This window comes from Delphinus delphis, chromosome 2 (genome assembly GCF_949987515.2).
Source record: "Delphinus delphis chromosome 2, mDelDel1.2, whole genome shotgun sequence".
In the NCBI taxonomy this organism is placed as follows: domain Eukaryota; kingdom Metazoa; phylum Chordata; class Mammalia; order Artiodactyla; family Delphinidae; genus Delphinus; species Delphinus delphis.
In genome coordinates this window covers 29,549,601-29,572,004 of record NC_082684.1, presented here as the reverse complement: position 1 = coordinate 29,572,004, position 22,404 = coordinate 29,549,601, and the positions used below count along the sequence as shown (strand labels likewise).

General features: G+C 37.6%; 1 protein-coding gene across 13 annotated transcripts in view; it reads right to left on the bottom strand.

Annotated features, from left to right (window-relative positions):
- The window catches only part of NUMB (NUMB endocytic adaptor protein), a 174,007-nt gene that overhangs the window by 8,092 nt on the left and 143,511 nt on the right, over positions 1 to 22,404 (bottom strand). For all 13 annotated transcript variants that reach the window (XM_060004253.1, XM_069540424.1, XM_069540421.1 and 10 more), the window contains 3 exons: positions 7,327 to 7,401; positions 5,215 to 5,355; positions 1,651 to 1,855 (listed from right to left, as the gene is read on the bottom strand). In XM_060004253.1, the coding sequence (XP_059860236.1) occupies positions 1,651 to 1,855; positions 5,215 to 5,355; positions 7,327 to 7,401 (421 nt within the window). The remainder of the gene's footprint in view (positions 1 to 1,650; positions 1,856 to 5,214; positions 5,356 to 7,326; positions 7,402 to 22,404) is intronic.

The window sequence follows — 22,404 nt, the reverse complement described above, 5'->3', positions numbered from 1 at the left end:
TCTCCTTCACCATGTCTCTTAAAAGACAGGTTAGAAGTGGGGCTCAGATCTCCTATTTTTCAGACAAATAAAACGTTTAGTAACCTACTACATGTCACATGGTATATCTACTAAGACAAAAATATTAGATCTTTTATTCCCATGCAGTGATTAAGACTCTGAACAAGATTAAACAAAGCAAAACAAAACAAAACTACCTATCAACTCCTAGCAAAAGGTCCTTTAAAGAATGATGGTTCACAGTGTTCAATATTTGTTTGCTTTTTTGTTTGGGGGAGAGGATTTAGGAGTGGCAGAGTCAGAAAGGTCTAAATAAGCGTAAGTTTGATTAGATGTTAAAGAATGTCATAAAGCAGACATGGACATTAGGCATTTGTGGCTCATTTGAATAAAAGCATACAGAAGTAAAATTTTAAATTGGAGTAAACATGAATACAAGACTGTTTCCATGTGAGTACCCACTGTGTCCCATTCTGATTGTGGTAAGTCTCTACTCCCCTCCCCTCACAATCCTCTGTAGATGCTAGGACTCAACCATTTTGGCAGTTGCTGTGTGTATCAAAAAGTATTCTTTGGTGGTATTAAAGAATATGCATCCAGTCTGAAAATCACTGAAGCATACTACATAACAGGTATACATACTACATTTCCTAATTAAAATAGCATGGCGTTTCTTTATTCTTTGGTATCCTGGCACAAATGTTTATAAGAAATGAAAAAAAAATCACAATCAATAATTTAATTTCAAATAAAAATATGTATCCTTTTTTTGGCTTAAAAATTAGAGCTGTTTGGGTCAGTATTAATGAAGTTACCTAAAATGGCTGGTTTAGAATTGAAAGAATATAGTAAAAAAATTAGCAAAATTATATTTATATTTACACCGAACTGTTTAATTCCAAAATATTCCTTGTTGGTTTCAGCCCTAGTTATACACAAGAATGCAAAGCATTCTCCCTAAGCCCTATCACTCAGTTCTAAAACACACTTGACTCAACAGCCTCCTGAGTGACTTGAATGCTTGTACAGGCATTTCTGCTATGCTGCTATGGGTATCTGAAAAAAAAAAACACATTCTGCAAAACCACACACTAAAATTAATGGGGCTATGGAAAAAAGACGGGCCAGCATCTCAAAATCTGTGGACTTTTTTCACAAAAGCACTAAAACAACAGTAATAATCTAATAAGAAGAGTATCACCAAGAAATTTCTGCCTGCATTTATACCCAGCATCACCATCAGTGGGTCCTCTGCAGCCTAAACCTGGGACTTGTACTTCTTCCTTTAAAATGTAGGTCCTTGATAGCATTTGCTTCTCACAGACATCAGATGCATCAGAATTTAAAAATCTGTTCGAGGATGCAGGTTTTCCCAATTTTGTTTTTGAATGTCTTTGCAGCTTCTTCAACTAACACTCTCAGCTTCCCCAGTAGTTTAACATAATGGGAAGAGTAAACACTTTGAAGCCACTAAACAAGCCACTCTAAAGGAAAGGACTCTGTTTAGATTTTCAGCTTTGTTCTTAAGGTCTTCATATATTGCTAAGAGTTCTCCTTGACTGAAAAAGTTTGCCCCTGATAGCTTCCAAATACTAACCTGTTGGGAAAAACTGTTTAAATAAACACACATTGTAGTAGAACAGATTGTACCTTTCTTAGCATCTTGGATTTGTTTCATAATCTCCTCTCTTTCTGCTTGCTCAGTGGCTGTCGTGACACGGAATGATCCTTCTCTTGTGAAAGTGGTCCGACTGGCATCGAAAGTAGCAGTCACTCCACATTCCTTTTCCCGCTTCTGCTTACGTTCTAAACAGGCTGCAAAAGCACAGCCCACTGCATGGCTCAGCCTTTCACCCTGTATGTAACAGAAGGTTTAAAAAACCTTTTTAGAGTTATGGTGTCAAAAATTACAAATTAGCTTGGACCACAAAATAAGTCTGTTTCCACACAGGCAAAATGTTAGGAACTCCAGCTTAAAATTAGATTTTAGTATATTAATACGCCAAATTAATCTAAATGAATTATTCCCTTAGGTAATGCTTATGATCCTTTACTGTAGTAGGCATTGGGTAAAGCGACCATCGGTAAGCGGTGTTTTCTGAGCAGCCACCAATACTTCCTTATTAGTCAGGTCCCTCTGTCACTCACATTAACTCTGGTCACCAGCTTAGAAGACACTGCTCAAGGTTCCAAGCCCTAAGTCTTGACACACAAACCTCTATTTGCCATTTAGGGGAATAGTAGGAATATTTACCAAGCATTTCTAAGAAACCACTAGAAAGGCAGGGTTTATTTCAGAGCTTAAATATACTATCAACATGTCTAGGAACAAAAGGCGCAAACTTAAAACTTCACATAAATAAATACAACTGCAGCGATGAGAAGCAATCAGGCAAAGGAAAGCTTAGCTTTCTCAGTCTTTCTGAATGCTCCTCCCCTGCCCCATCTGGGCCCTCAGTGCTTGTAGGTTCTCTCCCATAACTTCCCTATCTTCTTCTAGCTCTCTCAAACCCCAACTCTACCTCCCAACCACACACAGGCAAAAGTAAAAGCATGTTTTCACTCACATTTTCTACTTATAAAGGAATTAAACAGGTAAACCTGAATTTTTTGTGTGTGGGAGGGGAGGAAGGCTTATGTAAACTAAATATTGTTTTAAAGATACACTGGATTACCTAGAGTAAATTTAATAGATTTGGTGGGTTACTTTTTACCAGGGTTATCTGTATTTTAAACTATATCCCTAATTGTGGAATAAAAAAGTTAGGGATGATATAATAACTGTTGGCGTCTTTAACAGCGAGAAGAAAATCTGAGAACAGGGAAACCTTTGTGGAGTTTCCAAAATCATACCATGTAAGCAGCTGCTCCTACATATCGCTCTGAGTAAGTAATTTCACTGCATCTTATACGCCAATATCAGATATCATAAGGGGAGGTAAATGTCTGAAATGCTTTTGTCCCTAAGATTTCACATGACTGCTTATTTAAAGACTGACAGACTCACTCTTTATGAATCTGCGTGAGTTTCTATCTAACTTCTTAGTAGGATGATACAAGGGTAGGCATTGAAGGGTGAAATAGGAGAGAGGACCGAAAGAATTTTAGAACCCGTGTGCGTTTGAACACAGCTCTATTACAAGGACAGAACTATAGGCCAAGGAAACTTATTATTTCTGCGAGGCCTTATGACAGAAGTTCTTGAAGTGGAGCAGTTACCACGGGCCAGACCCTATACTATAAGTGTTTATACTTGTTACCAAATTTAGTCCCCACAACTGTTATCTCCATCTTATAGAAGTGGATACTAAGACTTAGAAAATGTTAAATAACCTGCCCCAAAACCCACAGTTAGTAAGAACCAGAAAGAGGAACTGAACCCATATCTGATTCAGAGCTTGAGCTCCTAATATTTGTTTATACAACTGCTTTTTAAAAAGTTTTTGGTCAATATTAGAATATGGCCACCACTTCCCTTCCAGGTTAAACCTTAGCAAGAGTTCATCGAGTTGTAGTCATGAATTGCTACAACTGCCTTATTCTGTCTGGATGTTTAAAAACTCAAATATTACACACTCAACGCTATATTATAATGAAGATCATCATCATCTAAGAGTCTTGTCTTTCATATCAGAATTTTGGGTAATTTAGATGAAGAATGATAGATTCGATTATTCCCTACTTTTTTAAATTAATTAATTTTATTTATTTTTGGCTGCATTGTGTCTTCGTTGCTGCACACGGGCTTTTTCTAGTTGTGGCAAGCAGGGGCCACTCTTCGTGGAGGTGCACAGGCTTCTCATTGTGGCGGCTTCTCTTGTTGCAGAGCACGGGCTCTAGGCGCGTGGGCTCAGTAGTTGTGGCTCGCAGGCTCTATAGCGCAGGGTCAGTAGTTGTGGCACACGGGCTTAGCTGCTCCGTGGCATGTGGGACCTTCCTGGACCAGGGCTTGAACCCGTGTCCCCTGCATTGGTAGGCGGATTCTTAACCACTGCGCCACCAGGGAAGTCCCTATTCTCTACTTTTAAACAAAACCAAAATTTCTACTATGTAGCAATTTCTAGCATAGTTCACTGTACCATAATTTAGTATTTCTATTTTTTTAATTGAAAATATACTCCCACTCAGTTCTTGTGGTAGTCACTTTGTAAATGAATTTATAAGTGCCTTTCAAATGCCAGTATCTTCTACCCAGATGAATTAGCAAACAAATGCATGTAAGGATCTTGAAAATAGTTCTAATAATGAAAAGTTTCAAATAAAGATTAGCAGCCACCATCACCAGAGAACTTTTACTTTCCTTTAATGACCTTGGACCTCAGCCAATCATCTTGCTCTGTGAGTGGTAGGGTTATACCAAGAGTGTGAATTACTTGAATAAAAGGAGTGAAAGCAGGTTAGTTTAGGCACTTCCAAGTGCTGTAACAGCACGTACTTGTTAAAAATGTAGTGGATACGGTATTTGTTTTTCTCTTTCTGATTTACTTCACTCTGTATGACAGACTCTAGGTCCATCCATCTCACTACAAATAACTCAATTTCGTTTCTTTTTATGGCTGAGTAATATTCCATTGTATATACGTGGCACATCTTCTTTATCCATTCATCTGTTAATGGACATTTAGGTTGCTTCCATGTCCTGGCTATTGTAAATAGAGCTGCAATGAACATACTGGTACATGACTCTTTTTGAATTATGGTTTTCTCAGGGTATATGCCCATATCATATGCTAACACATATATATGGAATCTAAGGAAAAAACAAAAAAGGTCATGAAGAACCATGGGGCAAGACGGGAATAAAGACACAGACCTACTAGAGAATGGACTTGAGGATATGGGGAGGGGGAAGGGTAAGCTGTGACAAAGTGAGAGAGTGGCATGGACATATATACCCTAACAAATGTTAAATAGATAGCTAGTGGGAAGCAGCCGCATAGCACAGGGAGATCAGCTTGGTGCTTTGTGACCACCTAGAGGGGTGGGATAGGGGAGGGTGGGAGGGAGGGAGATGCAAGAGGGAAGAGAGATGGAACATATGTATAACTGATTCACTTTGCTATAAAGCAGAAACTAACACACCATTGTAAAGCAATTATACTCCAATAAAGATGTTAAAAAAAAAAATGTAGTGGAAACTGTTTGGCTGAGCCAACCCAGAAGGAGCTTGGTGACTGAGGCTAGTCATGATGAAATCCATGCTATTGGACTCACCGTGTCCTTGACAGCCATGAAGCAGTGACAGATCCAGCGCCGAGTTGTGCCATCACGACATATATAAGAGAAGGCCCTATCAAAATTCCTATCTGGGGCACAGAAGGAAACTTTTTCTATTGTCTGGTCAACTATGAGGTCCTGGAAAAAAGGGAAACACAAAGGAATAGAGGACTTATGAGGTTAATCAAGTTTCTCAGAAGAAACACAGGATGTTCATTTCACAACACAGAATCTCTACATCTAATGCATCAAGGCTATAGAATAGCTGGATCTGAGCCAGAAGTCTGAATACTAAGAATCTGACCTAGGAGAAATCCCAAGAGGCACTTTCCCCAGATGCCTCCCTCACTTCATCTTCATATATATAATATATGCCTGCTGATTCTAGTTTTATGATGGTAAATTCCATGTTCAATTTTACAATATATGTACATCAATTTAATCCAATTTCCATATAACTTACATTCAAATAACATCATTTCCAGAACAGCTCTATGTATTTATTAACTTACTGATTATTTAATTTTGAGTATGACTCTCTATGTTTATATACTTGCTGAATGACATCATATACACATAGTATAAACATTGCACAAAATGTTTTTTAAAATCTTGACACTCTTTGGCTCTTCTGTGTGATATTCCAGGCACCTAAAATCCCTAGATGCTGAGATGGGGGCTCTAAGTGCTAAAACATGCAAACAAAATGGCTTTTATACAGCATAACTATAAGGATTCCTATTGCTCCACAAACTTGCCAGTCAATTCTTTAAAGTTCTGCAATGCTGGTGGCTCATTATAATTTTATTTTGCATAACCTTGATTACTATGAATTTCCTCTTCAGCAAAGTAATTCAAGTCTTTTGGATTATCTGTCATTTTTCTTCTGATATGTAGGAGTTATTTATATATTCTAAATATGAGCCCTTCATTTGTTATACATATTGCAAAATTTCTTTTCTGCTCATAATGGGTCCCAGGATGACAAGTCATCAATTACTATTATCACTCAATGTGGGAAGAAGTAAATTAATTAATTCCAGTGTTATAAGTAACCAACAGGGGGCAACATCACTTTCTAACTATCGTGTAAAGCAACTAAAAATATAGCCTCCACATACAACAAATTTCACCCAAAGCACTAATGAAAACTACACAAAATAAGCTAATTAAAATGATAGTTATTTCCAATTGTAATGTACACTTGAGACTACCACTTCTCTTGAACTTAAAAAAAAAGAAAAGCCTTAGTGAAAAGAACTAAAATGTAGCTAAATTAAATCACTTACAATATATCAGGCAAGCTACCCATGAAAACTGTTCTTTACCTGCCAGACTTTCTCCTCCTTCCAGTGACACCTGAGGGTTATTTTTCTTTTTTTTTTTTTGAAAATTGCCTTCTTGTTAAAATTTCTCCAGATTTAGGTCTCTTAAAAAGTTCGAATTAATGATTAAATGTACTTATATAAATAACACCTTATGCTAAGGGCAGAGTCTATGTCTATTCTTATTTAGGCATGTAGGATCACTTGCTTTCAAATGCAAAGTGCTACATATTATTTGAGATACTGTGTGTATTCTAAATAAATGTTAACCAAATGAGCAATTTACTAGTCCTTAAGATTTCACTTAAATTGAGTCTTCAGTTAAATAGTAGGTTAATCAGTTCAAATATCACTTTCTAAAAATAGTGTTTTATTAAGGAACAAGAAGAAATTTTAGATATGGTCTATCAACTTTTTTTTTTTAATTTTTAACTGTGATATCAATGAAAGGTCCATCATTTTTCACATCGTATTTGTGGGGGTAAACTTTTTTAACGTGTCAGAACAAAAACAGAACTGAGATCTTAACAATAAATGCTAATACACCGTAGGCTAAACATGCTGTGTCATGTAGACCAAAATGTTGAGAGAATTCTCTTCTGTTTTTCGTAAGGTAAATGAGTAACTAAATTGGTTTTTCTGAACATTAACTAGTCTCTCCAAAGATCGTTCTTTGGACAAAGTGGAAGGATACAGAGTGACTACAACAGCTTAATGGCATTATATTTGATCATAGGGATAGAAAACATATGAGCAGTAACATTTAAGCTTATGAAAGTTTTACCTTAGTTTTTTCATCCACAACTCTGAGTCCATCTGCCGATACCCACAGGACTGCCTTAACTGCTTTCTTTCCAGTCTTTTAAGAGAAACCAAAAAGGAAGGGAGACACACACATATATAATATTAAAAAATAGTCATCTCCCTAGAAAACACTGACTTCTGCCTTCCAAAAGTCACAAGTACAGATGGAGTCAAGTTCAGGAGGGCTGCCAAAGCTAGATACTCAAACCAAACTGCAGAAACATTCAAGAAAAAATAAGCCAAAGCCATTATTTTAGAAACACAATGCAAAATAATGAGATAAAATTAAGTAAAGGGTAAGGGGGACAAATGGAATAAAAACCAAGATATCACATTCTGTAAAGGGCAAAGAATAAGTAGATTCTTCACTCATTTCAAAACTCAACCACGAAAACCAAGAGTTAGATAAATATTAAATACATAAGGAGTTACACCACAAGTAGCTTCTACAAGTGCATTTAGAGTAGAAAGTAATACGTAAGTCTAAAATGAGATGCTGGCCATGCTACTATCCTTTGGCCCCAATGTGTATAGCAGGACGCTTGGTCACCTGAAACTTTCATATTGAAAACCCAAGAAGTCTTCATTATTCCTTTAACAATCTTTAAAAACCATTATTTCTTCTCTCAGGATTAACACAGAACTGGTTTAGTTTGTAATTTGACATTAAATGCATGGAGACATTTTGGGGACATAGGAGAATTAAAGAACTGTTGGAAAAATATTGTCATTATAACATGAATTCTTTTTACTGGCTGAGAAAAGACTTTTGGCACACAAGAATCACATGAGAACAAGCTGATGTATGATTTCTCCTGTGATGGAATGAAAAAGGGACAGTGGGAATTTGTAATAGTAATTTAAATAGCTTCCTTTCTTTTTAACTGCTCCAAAGATACAAGCAAAATAAAACAAAAGCAAAGTGAAGGCTGAGAATAGGTATCAGAACATCAAAAAAAGTATAGCTCAAAAGGAATCTGGTACTAAAGGTTGGAACAGCAGCCTCTAGAAGGAACAAAGGAAGATAAAGAAATGTCTACCATTCTTCACTATACATGTCCAAGCCCAGCACTCCTCAATAAGGCATGGCCTTATTTAAGTGAACTGTATAATCCACTCGGCTCCGTTTCCACCACCACAACAAATCTGATGAGAGCCTATTATATGCCAGGCAGTAGAAATACTCGAAGAGTTCACAGTCCATTGAAAGGTGACAGATAAACAAAAAATAAATAATACAGTAGTAAGTGCTATAGTAGAGTTGATAAGCTTGTAACAATGTCAGAAAGGAGGTATGGTCAAATCTATTTGTGGAATTGGGGGAAGGTTATTCCAAACTAAAGATTGAACTGGGTACTAAAATAATTTTTCTAGATGCCCCAGGTGGGGGTAGGAAGGTAGGGAAATAATAGAGGTAGCGGACATTCCAGGCAGAAGAAACAGCAGAATAGGACGTGGAAGCCAACAATACAGCAAATCTGGGCTCTATAAATATGTCGGTGTGGCTTGAAGTAGGATGGGTGAGCGAGGCGCAGTGGAATATAAAAAGCAGAAAAGGCCTAGCCATGGAGGACTGTATGCCTGCTAAAGAATTCTATCTTAATTCGGTGGGCAATTAGGAGCTACTAAAAGAATTTTAAACACAAATAAACAGATTTGCATCTTTAAAATATCACTTTGGCAGCAGTGTAGAGGGGTTGGAAAGAGACTGATGGGAGGTAGAAATACCACAACAAGATTCTAGGTGAGAGAAAATGAGGGTTGAGCTCTCTTGGTTGAGATAGGAATGGAGATGGGAAAGTCTTAAATGGTAAATGTAAGAGAGATGCTGAAGACTCCTCTCTGGTTCCTGGCTTGGTAAACTAACTGGGTGCAGACGGTACTACAAACTAAGATAGAGAAAGAAGAGATGCAGAAGCAAGTTGGAGAGTGGGAGAATAGGATTTCAGTTTTAGACAAGCAAAGTTTGGGATGTCTGTGCAACATCCAAGCAATTGGATATACAGGTCTAAAGCTCAGTAGAGAATTCTAAGATGTAATTTTAGTTTGGGGAGACATCAACTGCGGGAGTAATAAGAGGGCCAAGGACAGGAGAGAATATTAATAATTAAGGAATTGGGAGACGAGTAATGAAATATCAGAAAAGGAATAGCCAGACGGACAGGAGAATGAAAAGAGATTAGGGTCATTGAAACTAAGGGAGAAGGGTTTCGAGAAGTAACAGGTTGTCCAAAATGTCAAATGTTGCAAAGTGACCAAGTTAAGGAAAGATGTGAAAAATGTCCACTGGATTTAGCAATGAGTAAGACACCACAGTGATAGAGGTTGTGGTGGTGATTTTTATGTGTCATATTGGCTAGTCTATGGTTGCCCAGTTGTTTGATCAAACACTGGTCTACATGTTGTTATAAAGGTATTTTGCAGATATGATTAACATTTACAGTCAACTAACTTTAGGTAAAGGAGATTACCCTTGATAATATGGCTGGGCCTCATCCAATCAGTTGAAGGCCTTAAGGGTTAAAAACTGAGGTTTCCCTGAGAAGAAATTCTGCTTCAAGTCTGTAACAGAAATTCTGCCTCAATTTCCAGCCTGCTGGCCTCTGTGTGTACACACACGCACACACACACACAGAGAGAGACAGAGAGAGAGAGAGACAGATGGTGGTTTTGTTTCTTTGGAGGATCTGACTAATAAAAAGGTGGAAGTCAGACTAGAATGGGTTGAGAAGTAAATGAAAGGCAAGATGAGTCTACACACACAAAAAGAGCTATAAGGCGATGGAGGACAAGCAGAGGATCAAGGGACGTCCTTTAAGAATTGTGGTAAACTAACATGATATACTAGAAATAGAATGGATTTTGGAGTAAGACAAATACAAGTCTGAATTCAATGCCACTATCCATAAGCTAAGCAAGTTATAGAGTCCTCTGAGCTTCCATTTCTTCATCTGTAAAGTATCCATAGGGTTGGTAAAAGGATCAGAGATATATACAGTACCTGGAATTTAAAGAGGGTAATAAATAATTGGTATTCATTTATCATCATTATATTAATAAACTTAAAAAAATTCTCCCAACAATAAAGCTTCTTGAAGGAGTAACACACACTTTCAACAACAACAGATCATGCTTATATGCTGAATGGGAAAAGCCAGTGGAAAGATGGAGACTGAAGGCCCAAAAAGAGTAATGTAGAGAACAAAGTCCTCTAGGAGGCAAAAGGGGATGAGGCTAGAATACAAGTTTTAGATGGGAAGAGGGATGTCCCATCCTTGAAATAGAGGGATGGAGTGAAGCCAAGTAAAAATGAAGACAGATTTGTAAAGGAGTGAGTGACAAGTTGAGGAAGTTCACTCCAAAGAGCCACAAATTCATCTGTCAAGGAGATGAGATTACCTGATTTACTTTGCTAGGGAGAAGAAGGTAGACAGGCAGAATAAGAAAGCAGATTTACCACAGCAGTATTGGGGTGCTACAGTATAGTGACTCAGCACAAACTCTGGAGCCAGGCTGTTGTCTGGGTTTGAATTCTGGTTCTGCCACTTACTAGCATGACCAAGGGCAAATTACTTAACCTCTCTATGCTTCAGTTTCCACATCTGCATAATGATATTAATAATGTCACATACCTCATGGGATTATTATGAGGATTCAATAAATAAATAGATGTAAAAGGTTTAGAACTACGGTGGCCATATAATTTACTGTCCAAACTGGGACCACTTTGAAAGTGAAAGGGGACACTATTAAAACCCAGAAACAGGTGTTAAGCTGGGGCTGTTCAGGCAAACTGGGACAACAGTCACCCCATCAACAACAGTAACTGCCCATATTTAACCAACGCTTATGTAGCATTTAGTATTTTGCTGGAACGTAAGCTCCATGATGGCAGGGTTTTTTCCATCCTTATTGTTCACTGCTATAACTTCAGAGCTTAGAACAATGCCTGGTACAGTGTAGGAGTTTAAGAAATATTTGTTGAAGGAATAAATTTGCTAAATATCTGCTGTAGGAAATAGGAGACAGCTAATCAGTGACACAGAAGACTGCCAAAAGGCACTGAAAATCCTGCGTAAGAAATTTCAATTTGCAGTTATATCAATACGCTCATTGTGCAAATGCAGCCCACAGTGTTCAGCATCGGAGGCAACAGACAGAACTACTTCAAGGTTGGGAGACTAACAGTGGGAAATATAAAAGGTCATTTTAGAATGGGACTGTTCCCCATTTAGTTTCCTTATCATATACAGGGAAATACTTTATTGGCCCTATTAGACTATTATGAAAATATCTCTGCTTTTTGAGGTATGTCTTTATATTAATTTTTATAGTGTTGTACTAATATATCAGTGAAGCATTGTATTTATCGTATTTCACAGCATCTGATTTCTCTAAATAGGCGAAGAAAACAGATAATATGAATTCTTCCATTTGTTCATACATTTGAGTGCCAGTTCTTGGATGTCAGTATAGTTTGCCACATTACAATTATTTCAATCAGGTATTGAGATATTAACACTCAAAGACACCTGCAGCTGAAATTAAGTCCGGACTTCCTCTCACGAATTCTAAAGTAGTAATGCTTCTGAACTATCTGTAAACTTTAGTGTCTTTCATTCTGATAATATAAACTGAGATTCCTAAACACTTTTTAGAAAATGATAAAAGTCACAGAAGATGAAAGTTTTCCTTTTGTTTGCCCTAAAACTATCCACTTAAGCCAATACCTTAGGAGATAAGGCCAAAGTTAGCTAGCCACAGGACTAAAAAAAGAGATAACCCAGAGTAAGTACGAAATATAGAATATACATACATCTTTAAAAACTTTTTTAAAATTTTTTTAAATTAATTTTTATTGGAGTATGGTTGCTTTACAATGTTGCGTCAGCCTCCACTGCACAACAAAATGAATCAGCCATACACATACAGATATCCCCTCCCTTTTGGACTTCCCTTAGGTTACCACAGTGCATTAGGTAGAGCTCCCTATGTTATACAGTATGCTCCCATCAGCTGTCTATTTTCTACATAGTATCAATAATGTATATGTGTCAATCCCAGTCTCCCAATTCCTCCCTCCCCACCCCTTTCCCCCTTGGTATCCATACATTTGTTCTCTACGTCTATGTCTCTACTTCTGCTTTGCAAATAAGAGCATCTATACCATTTTTCTAGATTCCACATATGTGTTATTATACGATAGAATATACATACATCTTAGTGACACAAACACCCCTTAAAAAAAGACTACATAATACTTCAGACACTAATAAAAATGTGGTAGGGGTAACGTATATGTGAGACAGTAAGAATTATTTCATCACCACGGTTCCAACGCTTTTTATTTTAATAATAATTTCAAGGTTATAGGTAGAATTCACACTGAGTAGTGTTAATGCATGAAAAATAGTTTTACAACAAAGAGAAAACTGCTTATTCTTCAAGGAAAGAAAATGGGTCTAACATGAACAGAATTTCAGTAACTTAGAATTTAAACTGAGAAGGATCAAACTACCCTATGAGTGAAAAATGTCAAATATAATTTTCAAGTAACCACTCAACTCTCTAAATATCCATGTTAAAATTTTAAAACTAACATTTCCCTTAAACACCTTTTACTTTGGGTAGATATAAACCAATACAGAAATTAAGCAGACTCTGACACTGGAGAAAATGATAGCAGGAAATGGGTCTATTACAAATTATTAAATCAGGAAGCTTACACTGCAAGTAAGAGAATGCACAGGTAATCTTAACGTGAAAATACCAGTGAAGAAAGACGAAAAGGTTGCAAAAATGACATGGAGATAGTAATTAAACAAACTCAGTACACTAAGATCATTTCCCCTAAATATAAAAGCTACTCACAATAAAAGGCAATGAAATAACTAATTACAATAAAGAACTGCCATCTGCCTACCTATTAATCTCCAGGGGGTTTTTTGTTTTGTTTTTTTGGTAGACACCACTTAAAATTTTTTTAAATGGATGGAGATCACAAGTTGGTAGTGTGCTCAGTACGCTAAGAGATCCTCACAGTCACTCTTCTGTTTTACATGTTGTTATCTGGGGAAGTACTTCGGATTTCCAGTTGGAGAAGTATGTTTCTAAACTGTTTAAATCATGATTGGAAAACTTTTCCTGTGAAGGACCAGGTATCAAATATTTAGGGCTTCGCAGGCCATACAGTCTATGTCACAACTGCCCAACTCTGCCCTGCTGCACAAAAGCAGCCACAGACAATATGTAAACAAATGGACATGGATTTGTTCCAATACAACTTTATTTATAAAAACAGGTAGTGGGCCATAGTTTGATGACCTCTGATATAAATCATCATAATCCCTGGAAAGTGATTAAACCTGTTTTGGAAAGACAATTCATTATACTGAAATACTAGAACTGTTTGGAATTGTCCCTGAATTCTTTTTCTTTTCTATTTTTAAACAAATGTGCTTATATCCTACTATTTTAAACTGAGACCCAAACTCAGGCGCAGTCCAACTCTAAAGTTCTATGATTCCTAAGGCCACCAGGGAGATAAGAACACGCAATTAATCAACATAAACAGAAGTGATATTTGGAGGCAAGACAATTGTGTTGGGCATATGACAGACAAGAACAAAAAGGTGTTCTAATGTAAGCCAAAGCAAAGAAATGCTAAAGACACACAGAAGCATAATTTGGCATTGCTATGAAATGTTAAGAAGCAACAGCAGCAAACAGACAAATTTGGGCAGGAAGGGTAGAGCAAGTCACTCTTTCTGAGCAACGGCGATCTGCCATTCTATTGTGCAAAGCTCTTCTGCTACACACCAAAGAGGTCTTCAAGGGTACCCAATATGTAAAGAATCTCTGGTCAGTCTTTCTGTCACACCTACACACAGAGATAACCCAGTCATTATGGAGTAATAATGATATATTCGTAGGCAACCATGACACGGTGTGTCTTGCAATGAGTGAATGAGAGACTTCCTTAACAGGAAACTTGGCTTCTTCTTCTTCTTTTTTAATCTGAGAGGGCCTTCAAATCTATCATTTGATGACATTTGAATTTCTGAACAGAACTGTGTAACGAATAAATTTTGTCTTATAATTCCAAGATACAGTATGTACCTCCGAGAAACACAACTTTCTGTAGGATTTGAGACTGGTACTATCTCCAATGGCTGCTTCCTTAAAAGTACAGTAACTTTTAACCTGCACTTTCTTAAGTGAGAAGGGCCTTTAAAGGCTTTCGGGGAAAAAATAAGGATAATAGCACGTCATGAACCAAACAACAAAGGCAAGATTTTTGGAGGCTATTTAGCTCTCCTAGTTTATAAATCACTTTTAACTGAGAGGAGGGAACCTAGAAAAGAAATTATTCTAATATTCAGTTCATTTAAGTTCATATTAAGTTTCAAATGCATATAATAGAGTGAAAATTCCACAGGGACCTCAAATTCAACCTGTCCAAAACCAAATTCATCATAACTCTTCTCACAGTGAATGATTTCCCCACCACCTTTCATCCATACCATAAACTTGGGTCTTATCTTCTGTCTCCTTCTGTATATCCCTAGGTTGAATAAGTGAATGAGTCGGCGCAGGTTCTCTGTCGCTCCAGTGGCCCTGTTAATGCTGTTCCTTATATGCCTTTTTCCTCTAACTTAGTTTAACTGGAAGTCACAGTCTTAAGTCTCAGCCTTAGGTATCATCTCCTCTCAGAAGCCTTAATCACAATCTCCAACATTCACTGTCCCTCTCTGCTCCAGTAGTACCTATTATTGTTACACAATTTGTTAACTACCTTTTTTTACCTGTCTGGTTTTTCCCACTACAGGGTGAACTTGAAAGCACTGCATTTGTCATTCACTAACTCAGACATTTTGGAGCAGCTACTATGGACCACAAACTATTCTAGGCATTGAAGATTCAGCAGTGAACTAAATTAGGTGAAGATCTCTGTCCACAAAATGTTTATGTTTTAGTGAGGAAGAGATAAAAAAAACCCAAATAAGTAAAATGTATGCTATGACAAATGGTGATAACCCCTATCAGAGGAAAATAAAGCTAGGAAGGGGAATAGTGAGTGTCTATATATGGAGGAGGGTGGTATTTGAAATTTAAAATAAGGTTCTCTCAGTGACTGCCTCAGTGAAAATGGGGCTTTTGAACAAATGGGAAGAGATGAGGAAGTGAGCCATGCATATATCTGGATGATGTGTGCTCCAGATTAGAGGTTACAGTAAGTGCAAAGGTCCTGAGGTGGAAGCATAGCTGGTATGCTCAGGGAACAGCAAGGAGGCTAGTGTGGCTGGAACAAAGGAAGCAAGAATAGGAGAAGATAGGAAAAGGGACAGAGATAATGCATGTATAATGGCCTGCTAGGCCTAAAAGACTGGTTTTTACCCTGAGTAGCTCAGGAAGCTACTGGAGGATCTAGGGCAGTGGAGCAACACAATCAGACCTCTGTCTTAAAAAGATCACTCCGACTGATATCTTGAAAACAGATGGTAGGGGGACAATAATGAAAGCAGATTGTGTAGAACATTAATGCAATGATTCAGGTGAGCGGAGAAGCTGGCTTGGACCATGGCAATAGTGGTGGAGGGTAGTGAGACAGGAACTATTGATGGGATGGATACAGGGTAAAAGAGAAAGAGAGGAGACAAGATCAGATCCAGGATTTGTGGCTAAAGCACATGGACCGGGATGGGAAAGACTAGGGAAGACTAATTTGGGAGAGCGTTTCGGAATTTGGTTTGTGACACATTAGTGTGAAATGCCTTAGTGTGAAATGTTTAATGATGATGATACTGACACATCCATATGGCAGGCTATTCTGTACACTTTGCTTATATTTACTCATTTAATCTTCACAACAATCAGGTGAAGATGGAATTAGTATTATCCTTTTTTTTATAAGTGGGGAAGCTGAGGTACAGAATGGTTAAGAACCTCTCCCAACGTCACAAAGGTAATAAGTGGCTGAGCCAGGATTAAATACAATTAATCCAGATCCCCAGTCTGTGTCCTTGACCCCTATGCTATACTGCTTCTAAGATGGAAGTACCGTTATGGAGTTTAGGGCAGATGTCTGGAGACAGAACTTTCAAAATCATCAGCATAGAGATGGTATTTAAATCCATGACACTGGATGAGATCATCAAGGGAGAAGTGTAGGTAGAGAACAGTCCACAGACTAAGAAGTAGGCATCAACACAAGGGAAAATCAAGAGAATATGGCACCTGAACTCCAAATGAATAGACTGTTTCGAGGAGCGGGAGGGATTTGGCTGCTACATCAAATGCTGCTGACAGGTTGAGTAAATAAAGTCTGATTAAATGAGTTTAATAGGGGAAAGGAGAGCAGAAACTGAAGGCACCAAGAAGAAACCTTTTTTTAGAAAGATGTTTGTTTTAATGCTAATGAATGATCCACTAGAGAAAGAAAAACTGATTATGGAGGAGGTGGGTAGCATTACTAGAATGACTAAGAGCTAGTATAAGAATCTTGCGGAGGAGTTGGCCTCAGCTAGGAGCACAGACAGTTCATCCCTTGAATTGGAGGGAAAACAGAGTATATATGCACAGATTCACGTAGGTAAGTAGATGTGGTGTCATGTTTGAGAGTTCTCTTCTGGTTGATTCTGTTTTTTCAGTGAAGTAGGAAGCAAGGTCATCAACTGAAAGAAGAGTAAGAAATTCTGGAGGTTTAAGGAAAAGGAAGGAGGAGTCAAATAGTCATCTGAAAATGAGAGTAAACTGGACTTAAAAAATGGAGATTGTCTCGCTCATCTTTGATCTGGATAGCCTAGCACAGTCCCTAGTATGTTTTAGACACTGTGACTTGAGGCTTGAGAACCACTAAGTCTTCATGAATACAAATAAAAAAGATAACTCCAAAGGTTAATGAATTTTTTTTTAATCTAGAAAAGATCAATGGCCAGGGCATTTGACATATTAGCTGATCATGTCACAGGAAATACTGAAACCAAGGATCAATGGAAATCTTCTGAGTACTCTTGGGATTGTCTTTTTTCTTCTTCAGAAATTTGTTATATTGTACTTCAAAAGGATAAATAAACCAAATCCTAAAAGATGCAACTAATAAAATACAAAAGAAGGTAAAATTTATAGAAGGGCATGAGAATTTAAAAAACAGAAAGGAAGAAAAGGAAAGAGGCAGCAAGTGATATTCCCTCACATGTAAAGGAAAGGATCCAGAGTGAAGATAAGCACTAAGTACAATTTGCCATTGAGGAGAAAATTTAGGAAATCTAATTAGAATGTAGATGTGAGTACACTGACTTAACAGTGGTCATAAATACCATGAAATGTTTTACTCTTGATAATTAGTTGAAAACAATATAACCCTGCATTACTTTTCAACTATGTATTCTCTAAAACATAATCATTTCTAATGATGCCATTTAACAACTGTAACAGCATCAAAACTTGAAAAATTATATCTGGCAGTACATTAACAGTATCTGTTAAAACAAATATTATAATATTTTTGGTGCTTTTTATACAGTTAGAAGTGGTTATCACACACACACACACCCCACCACAATCAAATAATAGCCCAGGGAGGAGTTCACAAACTCAAACGCCTACAGGGTTAAAAGCGGTAACAAAATGAGTGAAGCAGGCTGAGTGTAGGGACCATAGGGAGTTGCAGGGATGTGGCAAACAAGCAACCAAAGGGCACAACTGGTACTCAGCTCAAGCCACTGTTGCTGCATACAAAGCATGCCGTTTTGCCAGATCTTCCATTCTTAAGATAGATGTAATAGTTTGGTTTTTTTTTTTGCGGTACGCGGGCCTCTCACTGCTGTGGCCTCTCCCGTCACAAAGCACAGGCTCCGGACGCGCAGGCTCAGCGGCCATGGCTCACAGGCCCAGCCACTCCGCGGCATGTGGGATCTTCCCGGACCGGGGCACGAACCCGTGTCCCCTGCATCGGCAGGCGGACTCTCAACCACGGCGCCACCAGGGAATCCCAGATGTAATAGTTTTGATGTAAAAAATTTCAATGTTTGAAATATTAGCAACTAATCCAAATTTATGAACTGTGCACAGGCCATACGATGCATGTTTGTGGGAAGCATTCAGGCCCTTGAGCTATCTAGTGTCCCCTGCATTTGACACTTCTCCATTCACTATAATTAAAGCCTATCCGAGGAAAGCAGAGGCCAACACTTCTGAATGACAGAACACAGGGTAGGTGAAAGAACTCTGCACTAAGTTTCAGAAAACTTTGGTTTCAGGGTAGGCACTGCCATTTACTACTAGCTGGGTGACCTCTTTGAGCTTGTTTATTCATTTGTAAAATGTAGTTTCATGAACTATCACGTCTAATTCACTGAGCTGTTGTGAGTAACAAGTTAGAAAGTAGGTCAAAACACATCACAAACTACAAAGTTCTACATAAATACAAGTAGATGGCTAAGAGATAGTAGAAAATATATATTGGTCTCTGTCCCTGGTTCCTGGCACAGACCTCCTGAAATCCTTGTAATTTCCTAAGTGATAAGAGCACAACGAGCATCTCTTGTCCTGATATTTGGTCTCTGACCCCATCCCTGACACAAGGCTCCTAAAACCCTTGTAAATTCCTAAGTGAAGGGCATCTTTTGTTTAATGAGACAACCCTGGGTGGGCTCCTGGATGAGGGCTTGTTGCCAGAATGACCAAGCCATGATGAGAAGCTTAGGATTTTCAGCCTTAACCCCTATCCTCTAGAGCAGGAAGAGGAGCTGTAATTGGAATAATCTATCAAGCCTACGTGAGGAAACTACCACAAAATCCCAATAGTACAAGGTTCAGAGAACTTCCAGGTTGGCAAACACATCCACATGGAGAAGGTGACACACTCCAATTTTACAGGGACAGAAGCTCCTGCCCTTGGGACACTCCCAGACCTTGCCCTATGTATCTCTTCATCTGGCTCTTCACCTGTATCCTTTATCATATCCTTTAATAAACTGGTAAACATAAGTGTTTCCTTGATTTCTGTGAGCTGTTCTAGCAAATTAATCAAACCTGAGGAGGAGGTCATGGGAACCTCCAATTTGTAGCCAAATTAGACAGAAGTTATTATGGGTAACCTGGGGACCTGCAATTGCAACTGGCATCTGAAGTCGGTGGGAGCAGTCTTGTGAGACTGAGTCTTTAAATCTACGGGATCTGACACTATCTCCAAGTAGATAGTGTTAGAATTGAGTTAAATTGTAGGACACCTAGCGGGTGTCACAGAGAATTGTTTGGTTAGGGAAACAATCTCTACACATTTGTGACTAGAAGTGTTTTGTGTCAGTAGTAAAGGACACACCCAGGAGAAAGACTCACAGGAGGTAGACTGAACTGAATTTTTCTAATACAATGGCTTTAAAAAGAGACCTAATAGGGTGGCCTGAAAAGATTTTATATCTCTGTGTTCAGTCAGTTCCTCATAAAATGGTAATATAGATTACTTAGCTCATGAGTTTCCTCAAATACATTAAACTTTTAATATCCTTTTCAAACGTTAAGTGCCACGTAATTGCTTGGTAATAAAATATTTGCCGAGGATGGCCAAATACACTAGAAGCTGTATGTAATACTTCCTAAAAAGCTGAGTACGTTCTTGACTTTCCTAAAAAAATGATCAATTTAATGTAGCTAAGTTTAGAAAAAGGTATTTCAGAGCCTCAGGGGTTTTTTTCCTTCTAAGATGTGTGTAATCTTACACCGGGTTAATAATACAGCCCTGTAACACACCCAGGTTTATCTGTTCCTCACTGCTAAAGCTTCTGAAGGTACTGCTCCCATTTGCTGGAGGAACAGGGAGGTCAGGCCCCTGACAGGAATAGAACAGGGTGGTCAGGTCCAGGACGCAACTTAGGGAAAAGCAGCAGCAGTTCTCCTGGCCATGATTTACAAATTCAGAATCAGGGATAATAATTCTCCCATCTACCTATTTTTCTCCAAATGTGCTTGATGGAAACACTTGATAACTGTTGTTCTCTTTATCTTGGTCCATTAAACCATACATGATAAGAAGGCTAAGAAAGTATCAAAATTTATGAGGAACTCTACTAGATAAAAACTCCCTATGAGATTCATTTTTAGCTTTCATCAAAACACAATTGACCTAGCAAACTCAACAAACCAAATCTCTTTCACCAGACTACTTCTTGTAGATAAGTGTGAATGTGAGTTGAATGATGCCAACTTGAAAGGTTTAAAAGGCTCCAAATTAAAGAAAAGTTTTTCACTTAAAATTAAGCACATTTCTGGAAAGTTATAGGTGATGGTTTTTTCTCCCTTGATTTTCCAAACTCTTTGAATGACTTACTGTAATTAAAAAAAATTGTACATAAGAATAAAATTGCCTGGCCATAAAAAGAATTCTCCCCACAATAACATAAGAATTCTGTATTGTATCTCTGTGAGATGAGAGTTGTTCATTAAACTTACTGCAGTAATCATTTCATGATATATGAAGTCAAATCATTATGCGGTACATAAACTTATACAGTGCTGTATGCCAATTATATCTCAATAAAACTGGAAGAAAAAAAATTCTGAGGTTCATGTTTGTTCACATTATGGGATCAATTAGTATCTTTTAAGAAAATCTCACTAGTATGGTTTAAACATCTCTTAATAAATAAAATGTTAGTCTGAACCACTGAAAAAGATTCTTTAAAGCATTAACTAGTAACAAAGTAAACTGACAAGAGACAAAAATCCAAAATTAAATTACTACCTTTAGGGACTTCCCTGGTGGTCCAGTGGGTAAGACTCAGCATTCCCAGTGCAGGGGGCCCGGGTACATTCCCTGGTCGGGGAACTAGATCCCGCAGGCATGCCGCAACTAAGAAGTCTGCATGCCAAAACTAAAGATCCCGCATGCCGCAATTAAGACCCAGCACAGCCAAAACGAATAAATAAATAAATTAAAAAAAAAATTACTACCTTTAAAGAAGAAAGTTAGAAAGTAAAAATGAGTTTCCAGGAAGCTCTTAACTAGCATCTTTTAAGGTTAAATCTTTTAAACTTTGCTTGTAAATAATCTGAAAACTGAGTGATTGTATAGCATAGTGATTAAGAGTGTAGACTCTGGAATCAGATTATCTGGGTTCAAATCCTAGATTCTACCACTTATTGTATCTGTGGATTCAGGCAGGTCCCTTAACCTCTGTAAACTTTAGTTTTCTCACTGTAAAACGGGAAAATAATAATTTCAGGGTTACTGTAAGGATTAAGTGAGATAATTCATAGTTTTCTTTCTCATACCATATGGATTTGCCATGTAGCAAAATGCAGTGAAAACAGCTAAGAAGCACAGTGTGACCCAGTTTGGTGACACTGGAGATGCACAATGACCCCATTATTTATAGCAATGAATATTGCCACCTTGGAGGTGATTCTCAAGTGAGAGCTATCTTTGTTCTTTAACATCATGTTATAACCTTTTAAAAAATATACTTTAACATGTTTTTTCTATAAACCAAATCAATATTTTCTCCTTTAGCTTTCTCTATCTAGCCTTCATGGACTTTTACTAAAGTAGATATATTAAAAACTGATCACTTAGAAGATAATTAAAATTGTATTTTAACTGGGGTGATGTGAAATTGCTTTGAGAAATTCTATTTAGGAAAGAGTAAATGCTCCACCAAAAAAATCTGCTTAACAATTATAGTGTCTATTTATAATGATGCAAATGTCTATAGGATTTATTCTTTCTAGTTATAGATCCCACATTCTACGGACCTGTTAATTTGACTCAGGCTCAAAATATCTACTAAAAGATTTTATTGTGACATGTGTGGGTAAATTATATGACTTTTTATTTCAGATTGACAGAAGTTACTGAATTAAACCATTCAATCTAAAATCCTTCAAATTTGTTTACATTAATATAAAGGTGACCTAAACCAGAACATGTAAAAAAAAAAAAGGGTTACAACTAAAATATTTAATTGAGAAGAAAGTGGAAACTAATAATTTTTTTTTTTTTTTTTGCGATACGCGGGCCTCTCACTGTTGTGGCCTCTCCCGTTGACGCGCAGGCTCA